The sequence below is a fragment of the Mytilus trossulus genome, chromosome 11 (genome assembly GCF_036588685.1).
Source record: "Mytilus trossulus isolate FHL-02 chromosome 11, PNRI_Mtr1.1.1.hap1, whole genome shotgun sequence".
NCBI classification, from domain to species: domain Eukaryota; kingdom Metazoa; phylum Mollusca; class Bivalvia; order Mytilida; family Mytilidae; genus Mytilus; species Mytilus trossulus.
The window spans coordinates 27,339,154-27,359,394 of NC_086383.1; the positions used below are offsets into that span (position 1 = coordinate 27,339,154).

Sequence of the window (20,241 nt, forward strand, 5' to 3'; positions counted from 1 at the left end):
GATTACATCAATTGAAAACTATCTCAACTGACATTTTGGTATTATATATGGTCATATGGTACCATATATTACTGCAAGTTTGAGTGCATTCATGTAAATATAAAATTGCAAAATTATTCTTTCACCAATTCGATCCTTAACCTTAACATGCTTAAGGTAGATCTGAATCAAAAACAAGAAAAAAATGGAAAATAAAAGTTTGAAAATAGGTTACCGGTATTTAGGCCTGTGAAATTGCTTAAATTAACACCTTAAAAATAACCTTCTTCAGAATTTAGTAAAAGTTTTATATTAAAATGTTCCACATGTTTTAAGATACATGTGACCTCTCTAGTAAGTGATTCTTTAGAGGAAGTCAAAGGTATCCTTGAGATGTCATGTCCTGGTGTCATTGTCTGTAGGGTTGCTGTCTCATATTACTTCACATCTTTTTTTATTAAATAGAAATTAAAAAATAAAGATATTCAGGGGGAACAAGATCACAAGAGAAAAATCTGTCCCTTTACACTTGTGTTTCTGCAGTGAATTATGTATTATGTATAAACAATAATGTCTTAAAATAAGACTGTATTTTATTTAATAAATGTTTTTAAAGTAAATTTTATTGTTGTGAATTAATGGCAGCACTCCTTTTGCGCCAATTACTGTTTTTCAGGGGTATCATTTGCGCCAATATTTTTTTCTCTCAAATGTATCAATTGCGCCAGTTTTCGGAACTCATTTGCGCCAATTTACCTAAACACATATTGATCGTACTTATATATATTTAGTATAATTTTTGTCTTATAAATTTTATTCATTAAATATTTTTTTCTGTTGTTGGTGGAAGGTGACTTTCAGCAATTGTATACAAAACATGGATTCAGGAATGGACATTAAATTCCACTTTAATATTGCCTTTTGTCTTCCAAATCAGGAAACTGTTATAGAAAAGTGTTTCTTTGCCTAAGGAATGTTGTGAAAGATTTAATCGTCAAATGAATTTTACATCTATGCATGTAAATTTTGAGGAGAGAATGCACGTTGTCGTTTAAGAGTTTTCCCCAGGTATTATTATCAGTTGAGGCATGTCGTTTTCACCGTGGCCCGACATGGGGTCGGAAAATACAAAATCTTGGGCTAGCAAAAGAGTATAAAAAAAGTTGGCAGTGATGTTAGCAAGTGGTTACACCATATTTTTTTATTAGCTTTTCTGAACCCAGATGAAGTAGGTGATTGCTTTGCTGAAGATTTAATACGGGATATGTCAAAAGACAAGAAAATAGAAGTCATTTTTCTTTAAATTGGCGCAATCGTATATTTTATTTTTGGCGCAAATGATACCATGTAATTTTTAAAACAGGTGGCGCAAACGTAGCCTTGGAGAAAAAAAGTTGTGGCGCAAAAGGACGCATTTTTGGCGCAAACGGATCTTTCCCGAATTAATCTTGTATCCAACATGATGACGCTTTTTGACGCCACCCCCTTTACTCCATTATGAGGCCTGAGAAGTACATCAGTTAAAACGCTTTGACTACAAAATGTCTGCATCAGACTTAAAAAAATTATATCCAATATGAAAAGGATATTCATGAGAATATATGATTTGAATTTCATTGATGAAATATTCATTTTCACAATGCATTACATGTAATACTTTAAACCCCATGATTTTTTTTATTAAAAAAATCCTATGCAAATCAAAAATGAAAGAAAAAAAATTCCACAGGGGAAAGGGTTAATTAACTGTGGATCGATTATTTACTGAATACCGATTTTTGTGGATTGTTGAAGAAATATTATTTTCATAGATCCTTCATTTGTAAATGCTGCTTTCTACATCTTATCGTAAATTTGTAATTCGTTATAAATTCATGAAAATTGGTTTCCCATAGTACTATAAATTCAAAAATTATTGCATGTATTTATTATTGCGATTTTGCCATGTTAGACTTAAATACGATTTTAAGTTTTACAACTTTTTAGAAAAATCCTGTTTAATTCATATAAAATATATCAAAATAAGAGTTTAAATTATTGCGTTGAACTTCACAACTAAAAAACCTTGCATTAATTTCTGAATTCACAGTAACTTTTAATCCAATAAAACATTTACCAATATATTCAACATAGGTTGTTGCTGTTTCTTCAGTCTGCTTTATTGACACGACTGGTCATGATTGAATATTTAAAGTTTTTTTTAGAAGAGATGCCAAAAATACCAGAGGGATATACAAACTCATATTAAGATGAAAATATACTGACAATGCCATGGCTAAAAATTAAAAAAGACCAACAAAGAATAGTACACATAACACAACTTAGAAAACTAAAGACTGCGCAACACAAACCCTTCCAAAAACTGGGGGGGATCCGAGATGCTTTTAAAATCTAAGCAGATCCTGCTCCACACATGGCGACAGTTTCAACTATTTCATATTAACCTCACCAGTACATAATTATTGAAAATAGGGGTAATTTTAAATACAATCTACCAGACTGACATGTGGACCCAACATTCTTAACACAAAATATTGTTGACCTTTCACTTATAGTATCTGAGAAACAATCATTACCACAAAAAGAAATTTCATAAGGGGGTAGAACTCTATTCGTGCTTCAGTTATTGTCTATAATCAACTAAAAAAATAATTCCACAGAATCGGCTACTGAACCATGAAAATGAGGTCAAGGTTGTATGACCCTACCATGCAAACCTTACAACCATTCCATACACCAAATATAAGTGGCATTGTGTTTCTAATATCCGAGAAACAGTCCATATCAGAAAAACTCAAAATTGACCATGGAATCATGAGGTCCAGATCATATGGACCCTTTCAACCATTGTAAACACCAGATATAGTTCACTGATGCTTATGAAAGGTCATTAGTTCTTGTTTGAATTGTTTTACATTATTCTTTTTGGGGCCTTTTATAGCTGACTTGGGTATGGGCATTGCTCATTGTTGAAGGCCGTACAGTGACCCATAGTTAATTTCAGTGTCATTTTGTGTATTGTGGAGTGTTGTCTCATTGTAAATCAAACCAATCTTTTAATTTTTATAGTTTTTAAGACCACTTGGCCATCAAGGCTTACACAGGTTTATAGTATTAAAAATCAGCAAAAATGGTGAAATACAATCCCATATGATTCTATTCAGACTATGTTTTGATTGAGTTAAGCCTGCCAATTGGTATTTTATCGTGTTTTTCTATGTTGTGATGTCATGCTATTGTTTCAGAAAAAGGGAGAAGGTTTGGTACCATTAAAACGTTTAATCCCGTTGCAAATGTTTGCACCTGTCCTATAAGTCAGGAATCTGATGTACGGTTGTTTGTTTCTGTAATTTATATGTGTTTCTTGTTTTTTTATATAGATTAGACCGTTATTTGTTAATTGTTATTTGGATGGAGAGTTGTCCCATTGGCACTCACACCACATCTTATATCTATATAATGAATAAACAAAGGTCAACGTTACATTTTATTCTGAGTTTTGCATATACAAACATACTCAAAGATAAATCTCTCTCCATGTAAATGTAAAAACAAATATCACATATATCTATGTCATTAAAAGCAGTTCCAATTTTACCACCAAAAAAACTTCTGACTACTTAAATTGAAAATTATCACAATTATGCCCTATGGGTAGTGCTCCACAATTAATGGAGGAACATACAAGAAACTATACTGGTGCTGAAGAAAATCATAAATTTGGATTGGAATACATACAAGCTCAAATTGTACGAATATCTTTGAACCAGTTGAGTGACACTAAATATTTACACAGGGCATTAAAATGTATCTGTGATTTCAATGGAAATTGTAAGCTTCTGTGCTATTGCAATTATATTAATCTGTATCAGAACTTGTAATTGGTGGTAAAAATAACTACAAAAATGTATTTATCACTTATAAAAATGTTCAATATCCAAAACAACTATAATAGAAATAGAATTTATAAAAAAAGAAATAATGTATAATACTGTGTGCATTGATAATACTGTGAGGTTCACACCTAATACATATATATAACAACAATGATGAAAAACATTGACCTTATGCATCTCTTTACAGGAAAAAGGGAGGTTACTCTGACAGATAAATCTTGAAAAATAAAGCAGTTTAAGCCTATTACAGCTGATTTTCTAATGCTTGCAAAGTAAAACTTTGTTTTGGCTTACTTGCTTTGTTTGTATAATTGTTTATACAAGCTTTGTGAATAAGATTGACATCTTTAAACAATATATATAGCCATAGTTTAACCTGTATATATTATATCTGAATTTAATTGGGTGTTATCATCAAAGTTTTGCTCTACATGCATTAGGAAATTAGCTGTAAGCAAAATTTACCTTCTTTATTTATTATGTTGATAAATTTCAAAAGGAAAATGCATAAGGTCAATTTTTTTTTTAGACAATTCATTTACAAATGTATAACAAAAGAAACAAACATTTAACAAAATATTTAATACTGAAAGAAAATATTTAACTCTAAAAAAATATAAACTTTTTTCTATACATACTTTTATTTTTATATAAAACATCAATAAAATGAAACAGGAAGCTATTAGTTTTTTTTTTTATAATACCTATAGAATTTTTTAAATAAAATTTAAATAGTAATAAATGCAAAACGAGGTTGATAGCGTACACACAAACTTGCCAAGTTATTACAATACTAATTTAAATTATGCAAAAAATAGTCCAGTTGCATATGAATAGTTTGCAAAAAGCGAAAGCACCAATCAACATCGCTAAAAAAAACACTACAATCAGCCTAACTAATATTCCTTCTACTAAAAAGTAACAATAGCAAATAAATAGGCAAGAAAAAATCAAATAATACTGAAAACTGAGAAACAAGGGCAGTAAAATTAATTGGTAACATCTAAAATTCACACACATTTTACAGCTGATTTCCTAATGCTTGCAAAGTAAAACTTTGTTTGGCTTGCTTGCTTTGTTATTATAATTGTTTAAACAAGTTTTGTAAATAAGTTTGACATATTTAAACAATTTTTATAGGCATAGTTTAACCTGTATATATCATGTTTGAATTTAATTGGGTGTTATCCTAATGATTGTACAATATACAAACAATGCAAGCTAGCTAACCAAAGTTTTGTTCCACATGCATTAGGAAATCAGCTGTAACACTTTTTGATTGTTTACATATATATATGGTTAATACTTTTCATAACTGGTTAAATTTTATAGGAATTTCAATGCATTAATATTATATTAATTTTTGATATAGAATAAAATTTTGCAGGATGTATATACTACTACAGTAATTTTTCATACGTTGGCTTAAAGTTGAAATTCTAAATAAGGAAACATTATGTACAAACTTTTGAGCAAATCTCAGGTTAACCTATAGCACATCAAATCACTGCAAATTAAGATATATTTTAAAAAGAATCTTGATTTTCTACTTTACATAATAAACATAATAAAAACTTAAAATTGTTGTATAACAAAATTTCTTTCATATACAATCATTATTTTCTTGTGAATTGTCGAAAAACGAAAAAAAGAAAAATACTTGACAAGAAGATTCACACTTCTTTTTAATATGACAATGGTTTAAACAAATTCAATAAAATTATGTTTTAGAATATTATGTCATATGAATCATCAAATTTGTAAAAATCTGTAAGTCAAATACATAAAAAAGATAATATAATTATTGTTTACCCTAGTATAAAACTTAAATATAATAAATAAACAAACATCTTAACAATAAAATCTTATTATGCTTAAAAGTTTCTACACATTTTCTTATCTATAATTTTTTTTTCTTAACTCAAGAAGATTCATATGTATTCATACTGTTTACTATACAAAGGTTTTTTTTCTTACAGCTAATTCCTAATGCATGTAGTTTAAAGATTTAGTTGACTTGCTTGGTTTGTTTTTTATAACTGCTTGCTCAAACATTGTAGTTTAGTTTTACAGTTGCAATATCCACAGCTATGTTAGGCTTCAGCTTGTATAATATTCTTGGATGCTTGAGCAAATATTTAAACAAGCAAAGCAAGCAAGCCAACCAAACCTTTAAACTACATGCATTAGGAAAATAGCAGTAATAATAACATATTTTAAACTGCATTAAATGCAAGATGACTAAGGACTCTAACTACTTTAAATAGTAAATGCTTTTTTATTATAATGTAAAATCTTTCCATGTATAAGCACCAATAGTCGCAGTTTTTATCTTATTAATAACCAGTACCTCTAAATAGCAAGAAAAGTTGAAAAAATGATCCAAAAACATACATCATAGAACAAACATTCAAACAAAATACTAAAATAGCAACGAGAGTTCACTGATACTTTAAAAGAGATGGACATATGATAATTATTAAGCTTTCTTTTATGGTGGAAAGCTCTCCCTTCATTTTTAAGGCTCTATGCTGATTATATAGAGGGTACAAGTTAAAGCCTAGAAGTATTATTATACGTTTCCAGCATTTTACACCTTCAATGATAAAAAATATTAATTGAAAATTTGGCAAAATATGAATGCCTTTAATAGTATAAAGTTCATGCTGTCTTCAACAATGCAATGTAAAGTTTTGACAAATAATTCAACATTAATACTTATTTTTTTTTTTTTTTATCTATAACTGATAATTAAAATTAACTCCTACTGTAAATGAAATATCATTTGTCATCAAACATTGGTTTTCATGAATTTTCTGTCATGTGTAAATCAGTAAATCAGAATGTAAACCTTCTAATTTTAACATATATATAAATGAATAAATGCACAAATTCGTGTATCCTAGCCAAAACAATTTCTTAATAACTTCTCGAAACTGGCACAATAAACATAACAAAAGTAACATTTACATGTAATAAAATGAAAATTAAGTTCAACTCATCATGAGAAATATATGCCAAATTTCACCAATAACTGGCTAACTTTATTAGCTACACACTTGTTCTAACACTTAAAAAATAAATAAATGCACATTATGAACTAATGACTTCATTCTTACAAGATGATTAGAAAAAAACATTTTGATTAAAAAAAACAGCTAAAATTAAGCAGCTTTCTTTGCTCTAGTTTTTCTTGGCAGAGGTACACAAAGTTCATCAAGTCTGGGTGTTGCCCTAGCTCGACGTGCAGCCATGGGAACTTTATAAGGATCATAATCGTCTTTAATCATAGTACGACTCCGTGGACGAGCTAATTTTTGTATTTCAAGGCTAGCAATTGCTTTCATGGCCCCATCATCAACAGGCCATTGAACTGGTTTCTCGTTCTGAAACATTGCATGATATCTTTTTGATTCTGCTAAACTTTCAATCCTTCCAGATGCTGTTGCTTTTTTGGCTGCGTCAGACGGAGGAAAATACTGCCCCCATTCTGTCTCATCCATACCGAAACGATCTTGTCGCATCTTTGGTCGGCTAAGCATTTCTATGCGTTCCGTTGATGCTGCCCTCTTGGCCCCTGGTGACACTTCAATATAGGCTGTTCTGTCGTAAGCATGCTGTGGATGAGCATTTTTATGCATGGATAACTGGTGAATTCTCTCTGAGGCTTCTTGTTCTAATGCTGTCTGTCTGACTGGCCATATTGGTGATGGTCTGAAAAATGAAAAAAAAATACATAATAACATTTTCTCATTTTCTGGAGTTTGTTTTCCTTGTACCTGTATCAATAAAACAAATCTATGAATTAAACAGTAAAGATATCCAAATGACATGTCAATCTTACACAATTTATAATACAATATACTAATAAGTCTTCCCAAAAACAGTGTACAGTATAGTATCTGTTTTTGGAGCTTACACTCTTCATATTATGTTGGTTTTTTTGAAAGAATAAGATATAAAATGTTCTGACAAGAGAAAACGATTATTCAGAATTTTCTGATTAAATGCTGATTGATTGGTGTTTTAACCAATTTCAACACTATTGTGCTTTTTGGTAGCAGTCAGTTTTAATTGGTGAAGGAAGCCTTCTGGCCCAAAAGAACTGCAGATAGTCAGAAGGAAAACACAAACTGTTGAAGAAAAATGAAGACTGCAAAGGGATAAATGCCATTACAAAAAACAAAAACACTCAAAAGATTAACAGCAGTCTACAAAACAGAATCTAGACTAAGCAACACTAACCCCACCCAAAATCAGGAGTGGTGTCAGACGCTATATATAAATATATGGAAGTGAAAGCAGATCCTGCTCCACATGTGACAAACCTCATGTACATGCAAGTTCTAACCTAATACAGTAGGTAACACAATCTAGGAAAAGACATGATTGTAATTACAACAATTTAAACATATGCCTAATGTTGTCAGAGATATTTCATTTTGGTCCACCAATTCTTGATGGCATTTGTAAAATTATTGTTTTATAAGCCTAAGCTGTATTTTGAAAATAATCAGTAATCTTTGATGGTAATCATGGTAATGCTGTCCAACTTCAAGCTTTTTTCAATCATTATTGATGATTCTTTTGTAGACAAAAAAAGGTTCTTTTGTACAAAATTTTCCCCAATGGTAAAATATAAGTAGCAAGACAAATGTAGGTATAATCATATAGTTTTTGAAACAGTGCTTGTACCCAATTATTTCCCTAATTGAGTAAAGGTAAATTGTAGATACAGTGTACATGTATGACAATTTAAGGTATGATATTTAGGCAAGAAAAAGAATTATATTTTTTGCCCCAAGCTTAAAGCAATTCTACCATATTATGTTAATTACCTATCATGTTTATACTGGTGAGGTACTCGGTGCTGCGCCAACTCTGATACTCTTTTTGTGGCCACTGAAAAGATACAATTTAAGCTTTATAATAAAAACATACATTACAGATTTGTGAATACTAATATGTTATCTTTTGTTGTATTCTAGAAGGAAAGATGGATTATATAAGACCGTGGATATTAGCTTCAGGTAAAAGGTGTTCAAGAGTTGACTCGCTCAGGTCTTATTATACCTTGTCTTTTCAATCTACAAATTTCCTGTCTTGAAAAACTTGTTAAATCATCTTTATGGATAAAGTACGTTTCATAGGGAAGCCCATCTTAAATGATCATTTTTGCCAATTTTAACATTTGAATAATTGGTCACTGACTGTTTAACACGACGGGTGCGACATGTGGAGCAGATTCTGCTTACCCTTCCGGAGTACCTGAGATCACCCTTAGTTTTTGGTGGGGCTCGTGTTGTTTATTTTTTAGTTTTCTATGTTGTGTCATGTGTACTATTGTTTGTCTGTTTGTCTTTTTTATTTATAGCCAAGGCGTTGTCAGTTTGTTTTAAATTTATGAGTTTAACTGTCCCTTTGATATCTTTCGTCCCTCTTTTGATTTCAAGCTACTGAATGACAACATGCTGATATTTTTAAATGATGGATGGGGTAGGAGAATTCATGTCATCATGAATTTACAGCAAATAAACACTGAATTAAAAATAAGCCATTCTTTCCCTGCATGATACAGAAAAAAATAAGTCAAGTTCTGATATCCTGCATCCTACAAAAATAAAGGCCTATAATCCTGACATCCCTAAATTGTCCATCTGTCTATTATCATCATTCTTTAAATATATCTGAGTTAACATATCAGGGGGGATAGGACCTTTATCAGGACTCTGGGAATCGGGTGTTCCAAAGCTCGGGATTTCGGAATTGACACTTTCGGGATCCGGGATTCCTTTTTTTTCGAAATCTCAGGATTTCGTATTTTTAAGCCCAGGATTTCGTGTTTTTAAACCAGGGATATGTAAACATGATATGGTAAACACAAACTGACGACAATTGATAACAACTTAAATATAGGATTTATAAGGAAATGTCATATACAAAAAATGTTCAACTGTTACATTTGTTATCCAGTGCTAATTAAGACCATTTCATTTTGTTCACCGTAAAGTCCCTAGCTGGCATATAGAATTTGAGATAATTTCATGCACAGAAAAAAAACTATTAATTAGTCCTTATTTAAATATAATAAATTGATGTTGTTCAAATAAAACTTACTTTTTGATCATTAATGTCCCTAGCAACTTCTAAATCATCTGATATTGAAAAAATGTTTATATTAATGACTTCACCCGAAGTAAGTCAACAAATTGATCCATATTATTTTATTGGTTTTAATCAAGTCTTCCTATTTCAAATGGCCATAATTGGAGATTTAAAAGGTTTCCATTTCACACTCTAGTGAATTTTAATATAGATATGGTGCCTTTTATTACTTTGGATGATGTACATGTTTGAACAAATTCTAATGATAGTTTTAAGTCAATATATATATTGTTTAATTAATTCCATAAAATATTTTAATAGCTTTTAAATATCGATTTTATAATTTGTGTCCAACGGGAAAGTGCTTAAGGATAGCTTCATATACTGATCAATTGTTTTGCAATAAATGCTTCAGTTAGATAGGTTTATCAATTTAACTTTTTTTGCACATGAACAGAAGATGCATCAACTATTCGCCACTGGACACTGCACAATCAATTAAACTTTTGAATGAGATAGTGCTATAAAAGATACAAAAATATTGTGACAGACAATTTGGAAATAAAAATGAAACATGCATGTGTCCACTTGCACTATCATTTTCTATGTCCAGTGGACTGTGAAATTGATGTCAAAACTTTAATTTGGCTTTAAAATTAGAAAGATCACATCATAGGGAACATGAGACATGAGTTCTTAATTTCTAAATTGATTTGACCCTAACTACATAAAAAACTAGTACTTGACCAAAAACTTTAACCTGAAGCTGGACAGATGAATGAAATGAACTAAATACAAAAAAAAATGCCCCATAACTATCGTAGGTCATGCATAAAAAATAATTAAAAGCTCAAAATTGACATTAATGAACAAAATATGCATTAAATATTTCCCACTGGACATTAAACAAACACCAATAAATAAATTTGCAAAATAGTTTGCAATTATGAAGATCAAAAGCTCTGATCTGACAGGAAATTTACACTTAATTAAACATTTATAATCAACACCTTGTGGATGAAATACAATGTTTCTCTACAGTATATATATATATATACCCGCTAACAAAACAGCTGATTGATCAGGTGACAAACGTTTTAATTGTGTATTTAATTATTCAGTGTAATGTATTCAATCGTCTATTTCAATCAATCAATATAACAGATGTGTTTTAGTCTCTATAATATCTGAATACTGAAATCTGAAACATGTCTATTTAAAAAATAAATATTTTAAATATTTTATCAGCCATTGTCTACTATTATACAGCACCCAGCCAGTTATTTTGATAAAAATCAATTTTTCTGTCTGCTTTTTCATTTAATGAACATGTATGCCTTAACAGTTCAAATATTGGACCACTTAAAAAGACTTAATTTTGTAATCTTAAATGGAAAACCAATAGATATTTATCAGTACATGTATATCTAATTTTTACCTTTAATTGTACCTGTAGTAGGTATTTAAATAATTGTTTCTTATATTGATTACCTGTCTACAAATATCCAAACACTGTTTTATATTTTACCAGTGTTATAAGCTGTATCAAAATAATATATGTATATTCAATATTAAATTAATTAACCTTTTATCATGCTACAAAGGGCATGTTTTGTATCATAATTTAATTTAAACAGCTATGCACAGATCAAGGTCCTGACTCAGAAAAAAATGGACTTTAATTAAGTACAAGTCAAGAGTTTATTGGCATGATTGGAATAAAAAATAATGCAGGTTAATGCTTGTTAAAAATAAGGAAATTTGGTACAATTGCCATTGAGATAAATATCCAAATGACTTGGATTTTGTAATTATAGGTCATCAAATTTAAATGGCCTTCAACAATAGATGTAGTACAGAATGATATTTATTTTCAGGCCCATAGCAAGAATGTCTTGAAAGGGGGGGGGGGGGGGAGAATTCTCAGACAATAAAAGCAAGCAAGCTCAACTTTTCCCCACTGTAACTTTTTTTTTCATAATCTAAGGTGGTACCTAACACTACAGGGAGATTATAAATAAACTCTGTAAAATCAGCTAAACGTTGTAATTATATTGCGTTGTTACAGGAATATTAAGCTTCTCAATGATCAAAATGAGAATTTGTCAAACTTCTATATAATTACCAGTGTAATTTTTCTGATAAATTGGTTGGTTCAAATTTTTTGAAATTTTTTATATTTTTGTCAAAGGGTACTGGTAAAGTAAAATTTATACTTTGCCCAAATTTTATGAAAATTAAACGAGCCAAATTGATTTTAGTGAAAGTGTTGGGTACCACCTTAAGCATCATCAATCCAACAGGAAGATAATATATATATATACCAATAAAAGTAAAAAAAAAAAAATCAGAATAGCATGCACTTGAATAGAGGCAAACTGCCAACAGGTGCATTTAAAGGGCAAGCGTCCTCTTTAATGTGATTCTAATACATCTTCACTTGTCATTTGATTCAGTAATGGATGACATTTAACTTGGCAGAGGACATTAAGCGCATTCATAGGACATTTTACCAAAAAAAAGATCATATGTTTAAGCACCAAAGTATAGCGCCTGATAGAGACTACACAATATATAACATATAAAGTTCATTAAAATACATAATGAAGATTAAATCAATTGTCGACGCTAAAAATGTCCCCATATAGTTTAAAATTTTTTGCTGAAATGTTTTGCACCCATTTAACTAGATATCGCCACATGTCTGATTCGCCCATGGCTTCCACTGGCAGTTGCCTTCTTTGCATTTTTGTTGCTACTGACCTTTAGAATGACTATAGGTCATGTAGATTGCACAAACAAAAACTGAGGGAATAGGGTGAACACAAAAATGAGTGAGACTCTGGGTCTTGGTAGGTAAACTTTACTCTCGAGTACAAAAATTATGCTCAAAACACTTGATCCAGTATTTTGATTGTTTTTTCCGTTAAAAATATAATTGTGTATAATTGTGCTTGATAATTTGATGACCACAAGGATCAGGACAACGTCCCCAATAGACAATCATATTGTGTTTTCTGATTCAATAAGTCCCTTGTTCCAATCTTTGTCTGGATCCCTGTTTAACATTTGTCTGGAAAGCTTACCTATAACTGTTACTCCATTAGGACCAGGTGTTGGAGGATTACTCTCTATCCAATAAACAGACCGTCTAAAAAAGAATAATAAAATAAAAAATTTTTAAATGCATTGCGATTGATTTTCCTTAAAATAGTTATTTCTCCAAATTCTTGAATAAGTCACCATAATAGTTCTCACATTTTGTTTGTGTAACATCCAGTGGCAAATATTTTGTTAAAATTCAGTTTGTGAACATTTGAAAATTTATCAAATAGGTAGGTTCTCCAATGTGAATTGAGATGAGAAATTTGGGATTGTAACTAGGAAGGATCGGGGTCTAAAATATCCATTGTAATGCAAAAGGCCAAAATGAAAGCATAGATAATGATAATGAAATTTATAAACGAAAGTGCACCAACGCCTGGTGAGTCTGTAGTACGGCAGTCCAATAATGATAAAAAAAGTTCAATAATATGCAGTGATTGATTGGAAGCATCCCTGCCAACCTTACAAGGCAGTATATATCACAATGTAATACAAAAAGCAAAAGTTGTGTCCCTTTGATGGGGGAATTTGACAATTGGAGGTAAAATACAAAGACACAAGATTTTTTTCTTTATAAAAATCTGTTAAAACTAAGAAAATTATGATTTCTAAGAAGAAATTGAAAATTCAGACTTGCACAAGAACTGTATGTATGACCTTAAGATGAATATATATGTATTCTATTTATTAACATAGGTATGTATATAAAAGATATGATTTATTTAGAGTCTTACCTGGCTAAAAGTGGATTAGCATTCAGATACATCGCTTTTAATCCAAAATTGATATAGATCTATCTATTTAATTCTTTTTCAATATAATTATATTTCCTTTAGTTTAAAACTTTCCATTGCATGAACTTTAACAATTTGAATTTAGTTGAAATGTTATGCAACATATCTGTAATTATTAAACAATCAATAAACTGTACATTTTCCCAGTCATTTAGACCCCACTGTGAAACAATATATATAGACGTCCCACACATACATGTACATGTATGACATGCTGAAGTGATTATAGATTATTAATTGTCATCAGGGTGCCAAAAGAGGTTACTTTAAATAATGAATTGAAAAGACAAAAATGTTACCACTGACAGATTTTTTCACCAATATTGTTACCCATCATTCTTAACCTATGATTTTCAATGAGGAACTAATTTTCAGACTTTTATAAAAAATTAATTCGCACTTATTTATTGTTAAAAAGTCCTAAGTGGTGCCCCATATGAATCAATTAAAATTCAGTTACGAAAAAAATCAGACACTCTAATTACATCTTTACAATCAGATGAATGTAAAGTGTTGAACATGCTCCGACAATTATTCATAATCAGTTATTTTAAATTAAGAGAACAAAACTACAATCTCCCCCACATCACTTCATTGCTTAGATTCAGAGATAAAATTCTGCACTTGTTTATATTACGGATAATTATATACATGATATATGTTAAATACCCAGAATAATGCTATCTGACTGAAGGAACTCATTCAGAAAAATATCAACAGGTGTTAACAACAGTATTTAATCATAAAGCTTGTCAACAGGAGAGCTGTTCTTTTTTTTATACCTACAAATGTATTACTAAACATGAAAACAGAACTTTCTTCACTAAATGGGCACCCAATAGCAGCCTGCACCTTTACCTGTTGAGTAAGTTCAATGCACTAGACAAGTAAAATTCTATTTGGATTAGTAAACTTTTTCAAAACTCTGTTTAGACACAAAAGGAAAATGTCTGAATATTTGTCTGCGGACTAGAAGTTGGAAAAATATTTGGTGCAGACTGCAATAGAAGCATCTTCTTAGTCTTGTTTTTGGCCTGAGTGCAGGGGGTTGCATGCATGATCTGTATTCAGATGCCAGAGACAAATTAAAGGACCATTGTGGGGACTCAGGAATCGGATGTTTTATTCAAGCTCAGGATTACAGGATTGACCCTTTCTGGTCCCGGGAATTAATTTTTTTCAGGACCTCTGGATTTTGTGTTTTTAAGCCTGGGGTTTCGGTATCAGGACCTCTCCTACCCCCACTTAAGTATGTTTAAATGAATATATTTTCTTTATTGATTATAGGTTTGAAAAATAAAGGCAAAGTTTAGATGTAAACTTAGGAAAGGTAAAAAGAGGGACAATTAGGAAGCGTCCTATATTTTGACTTTATTGGAACCTTATTAAAGATCACGTGTACACGTCACATGCACTTATGTTAAATTTATTCTTGGCTTGTAATGATATCTATATTCTCTAGATATTATATGGTGTACAATAGGAAGGCTTGCTCATACCACCATCTCAAGGTATGTACAATGTAAAAAAATGGTCTACCCAATAGCATAGTCCAAATAATTATGAGTCTGGCAAGGCTATTTTATATTTTTTTCTGGGGCGCCGTTGTGCGTGCCACAAAAAAAAAGACTTGCCGGACGTCCCCAATAATTATTTGAAGTTCCAGAAAAGAAAAAAAATACATTTGCCAGACCTCCCTAATAATTATTTGGACTACAGATCACTACAGTCTACACATAGCATGTTGAAGTACGGTACACCATTTTTCACCTTGTCTGCAAACTCAGAAAATCGAATCTGTGTTTTATAAGACGAAAACAGACAGTATCTGCAACTATCTTTAGATCTAAGGTGACATTAATATTGTGGTTTGAGACTGTCAACAAACACGTGGCTTACCTCCCCCTTTTTTTTGTCATGTTTACATCTTACGATTTCTTACCTGTCATCTTGAAATTCACTTGGTACACGTTTAGGCTTTGCCAAGGTTTCAATTCGCCGTTCTTCTAAAAATAAATAAAATTTTCCATTTAAAATCGATATCTTATTGATGATTTTAAGAATAATTTGACATTAAAATTTGTATTTACAAACCTTTCGCTGTATCCGACATCTTTTCCCGCGTTGTTGTCAAGCCTCACGTTGTCAATGACTCGCTTTCAATTATTTTCATTGGCTAATTTCACTTCATTATCACTAAGCCGTTTTATCCCACAATCAATCAATCAGCTGATCAAGTGACACAAGCGTACAATGATTAAAGCCCTTTCAATGTTTAAAAGGACCCATAATCTTTAACAAGTTTAATAAGAATTTATTTCCATTGTGTAAATAGTAGTTTTACGTAGACATTTAGCTAATATTGAAAGTATTGATCTAGATAATCTTAATAAATTGACGCGAAAATATGGATTGTTTAAAATAAATAGCCGGTCACAGTTAGAATCATATTGGTTAATTGTAACACAATCGTATTATATTTCTCAGACGGGATAGATGAAAAATACAATATTTCTGAAAAAAACTACCCCGCCCAAAAAAAAGAGAACAAAATAAAATAAAAGATGAGTATAGAAATAAATATAAAACAATATTTATATTGAAGTGCAAAACTAAAGTTACTTTATTTCTGGAAAAATACTACACCCCCGCAAAAAAATAAGGAAGATAGAAGTAAAACAATATTATTGAAAAATGGAAAACTAAATTGTAACTATATTTCTGGAAAAATACTACCCCCCCCCCCCCCCCTTTTTCCCGCTGCAAAAAGGAAAGATAAAAATAAAATAATAAAACAAAGAAGATAGAAGTAAAACATTATTATTAAAAAGTGAAAAGCTAGAGTTACTATATTCAAGGATTTTATAGTCTAACTATACAAATCCTTGCTATATTGAAGTTCTGGTAAAAAAAAAAACCTACTCCCCCCGCCAAAAAAAAAGAAAGAAGAAGAAAAAGATCAAATAAAAAAAGATACATGTGTAGAAGTAAAACAATATTATTGAAGCGGGAGAAATAATGTTACTATCACTTAGATAATTGTATTTGTATACAATATTTTTTGGCAATATATCAATGAAAAAAATTCAGACGACCCTTATAATACAGACAGTATAACATTTGTTTATAAGTAGTGTAAATATTGCCCCAATGTTAAAAAAATATTCATCGAGATATCATATTTGTCTGCATGACGTGACGATCATCAGGGACTTTCTATACTAACATAACTTAGTATATAAGGTCCCTGCGATCATTTTATATATATATGATAAAAGTTCTTTTGAATAGTACAGATGACCACCTGCATGGTCAGATTAACAGACCTTCAACACTCCATCTCGACATTTCGCATAGAACAAATAATTGGTGCTTCAGACATTAGTAACTAAGTCAATATTAGGGGATAACATAGTATGTATCACAAAATTAACAACACATTAGTTTAAAATCCATATCTTACATTATAGTAAAGAAAACAGTACTTAATTATCCAACCAAAACATTATTTGCAAAGCAAATTCATATATTTTTTAAAAGGGAATACGTTTGAAATCAGGTTGAGAAAAAAAAAATGGGGAAACCGGACGCGTTTTCTTGCTACATGTATAATAAAACGGGTTAATTCCTAACACATTTTATTGTAAAGGTACCTTCTTCTGAATTATCTGAATTATCTGTCCTTGCATTTGAGTTGCCTCCCCTTATGTAGCAAAGTTGGAAAAAATTTAATCAAACCAAAGATTTTTGTTTTTTGTAAAATACAACCATAAAATATGATGAAACATGTCATTTTCTATATGGAAAGGAAAGTTCTTACTCATGAATTTCATAAAACTCTCAAAGACAATAAGAATCAAAACCAAGGAGTATATAAACAAAGACTCACAAAACCAAAGGACATTTACATCAAGTTATAAATAATAATAAGAAACAACACGAACTCCACTAAAAACCGGGAGTGAAATCAGGTGCTCCGGAAGGGTAAACATTTCCTGCACCGTATACGGCACCCGTCGTGTTATTTCTTTGTTCAGTTCAGTAATGATGGAACGTAATTATGACTGAGGAAGAATATCAGTTATGATTTCTGACACACTTTTGACATAATGGCCAATCAGCACATGATGGGGACCGTAAATCTTCTTGAGTGGTGACCTTAATTTGATTGATTCACAGCCCTAGCCTGTCTTAGCAACTTTTGAGAAAGCAGTATTCCTCGTTCAACAATATCAACGCACTTTTAGCTAGCTCTAGAGTAACGTGCCGCTGGGACGTTGCTACACAAAAATGGAAAGTTGACTATAGGAAAATTAAAATCATCGCGTTTGTTTTTACTTTGTCATAAATTTTGGTATTCAAGCTACCATCAGTAGTCATTTCGAGAAAAAAGAAAATTTATCTGTGTCGGTTGTATCTTTAATTTCAAGTTCACTTGGATATATTAAATGTAAGTGACCACTGGATCTTTTATTATTTAGAGACGGTACATCTTCAATATATATACCGAAAGGTGGAATTAAAAGACTGGGCTAATTTCTTTTCTCCTGTCTGTACTAGCCCTTGGACAAATTCAATATAAAAACAAATCTGCAAGTAAAGGATATTTTTTTTAAATTTCCAATTTTTTCAAGATTAAAAATTTGCACATTCTATTAAAGATCTGGACCTTGTTTTCTGGTTTTTCCAAATCCAAGATGGAGGAAGACACCATTAAACGTGAACATTTCTGTAAAAAGATCGTCTGCTTTGCCAGAACTATATGCATACACTGTAATTTGAACCCTTACATGTTGTATCTATATTATATTTATATTACCTTTTTTAGAATGATATGAAAATGAAATTCTATAACTTAACATTTTAAACGGGATCACATCATTTTTTTACGGATTCTACGGGTGAAACATTTTCAGAAATAGTTAAATGCACAGTTTGAATATGCCCACCCATACACCTAATGATTTTCAATAAGGTAACCTTGAAATCAGATATGATAAAAACGAAAGCTATTTAAATCTATTGAAAATTTGACTTTTAAAATTTCAATATAATTGCATTGCAATTATCACGTGACTAGCTCTTGTACACGTTTAATCTATTAACAAGTGTCATGGCGTCTATTCAATCTGTGGAGGCCGATAATTTCTGTGCAATATGCAAATCTGCATACACATCTCCAAGGATTCTGAACTGTTTTCATGTATTTTGTTCACCTTGTTTGGAAAAGCTGATAGAAAATACGCGAACATTCCGATGTCCGCTTTGTAGGAGAGACCTGCCTGTTCCAAAAGAAGGTATTGAAAACTTTCCTTTGTGTCCATTCATGGAAACATGTAATGAGGAAACAGCATCTGATTGTGAAATAACTTGTGAAATGTGCGACGAAAAGGTAGTTTATTCCAGATGTGTTGATTGCGACCAGAACATGTGCATGATTTGCCACGAATACCATTTAAGAAATTAGGAGATAACTGTATTGTATTTTAAGCTTGGACTTCGTAAAACGTAGATTTTACTGTCGCAAATTGAGTTTACCTAGCGACGCGGAGCGGAGATAGGTAAACGGATATTTGCGACAGTAAAATCAAGTTTTACGAAGGCCAAGCTTAAAATACAATACAGTTATCTCCATTCTAATGTCACATATTAATATAAATTTCATTTAATAAATATTTTGGCTTGAAAATGCCATAAATGAAAAAGTCCGCGAAACTGTTGCATCGTCTTTAGCATTTAAACAATGTGACGTCATTTGTATGCTCTGGTTGTCAAACATGAATACTTAACGCATTTCTACCTTTCGTACGCTTCAGAATGGTTTCAATATAGACAAAAAGAATTTGAGGCTCAGAATGTGACTATTTTGTTTATTTTTTGAGAAATTACGAGGAAATTGCATACCCAAAACATATCGGAATTCAAAATGGTGGCTTTCTTAGTTACGGATTGGTAGAACGTGGAATCTAACCCCTCAAAATATTTGTCAACGTCCAATGAAAATTGTCGTTACAAACTATTGCATTAGAATAAAACATTCCGGAAACATAAACTAATTGAGAAATTGAACCTAGAAATACCTGACGATCAGTATCAAGGGACAAAGGACAACGAACAATGCAATGAACACGGGAAGGCATTTTCAATTTACCGTAAGTCATGCAATTTGCCTATTTGTGACGAGTGCACAAAATCCAAACATGCTTGTCACAAAATTAAAGATATAGAGTCTACTGTCAAAATCATGATCTCATCTTTGGACGCGTTGGTTATAAATCTGCAATCAAAAGTACCTTTTATGGACAATATTATACAAAATGCAAAGGAAGAAGAAAAGAAATATTGTACCCATATTAAACAAA

The 20,241-nt window shown here is 31.0% G+C and overlaps 2 protein-coding genes across 3 annotated transcripts in view; one reads left to right on the top strand and one right to left on the bottom strand.

Annotated features, from left to right (window-relative positions):
* The window catches only part of LOC134690943 (FAS-associated factor 2-like), a 49,053-nt gene that overhangs the window by 23,770 nt on the left and 5,042 nt on the right, over positions 1–20,241 (top strand). The gene's annotated exons all lie outside the window — the stretch shown is intronic.
* Positions 3,454–16,117, bottom strand: LOC134690942 (sperm microtubule associated protein 2-like). 2 transcript variants are annotated; one of them, XM_063551117.1, is made up of 5 exons: positions 15,974–16,117; positions 15,822–15,885; positions 13,067–13,131; positions 8,714–8,777; positions 3,454–7,589 (listed from the first exon to the last, which is right to left on the bottom strand). In XM_063551117.1, the coding sequence occupies exons 1-5, from the start codon at positions 15,990–15,992 to the stop codon at positions 7,040–7,042; spliced, it is 762 nt and encodes a 253-aa protein (XP_063407187.1). In that variant the 5' UTR covers positions 15,993–16,117; the 3' UTR covers positions 3,454–7,039. The 2 variants fall into 2 exon arrangements, with proteins under 2 accessions (XP_063407187.1, XP_063407188.1); XM_063551118.1 differs by lacking the exons at positions 13,067–13,131; positions 15,822–15,885; positions 15,974–16,117 and adding an exon at positions 9,993–10,129.

What these genes read in the sequence shown, in the direction of transcription:
- LOC134690942 (XM_063551117.1), bottom strand. An exon ending in AGTGAATTTCAAGATGACAG is followed by an intron (nt 13,132 to 15,821) that starts GTAAGAAATCGT and finishes ATTCTTTTTTAG; the next exon opens with ACGGTCTGTTTATTGGATAG. An exon ending in CACCAGTATAAACATGATAG is followed by an intron (nt 7,590 to 8,713) that starts GTAATTAACATA and finishes TTCATTTTTCAG; the next exon opens with ACCATCACCAATATGGCCAG.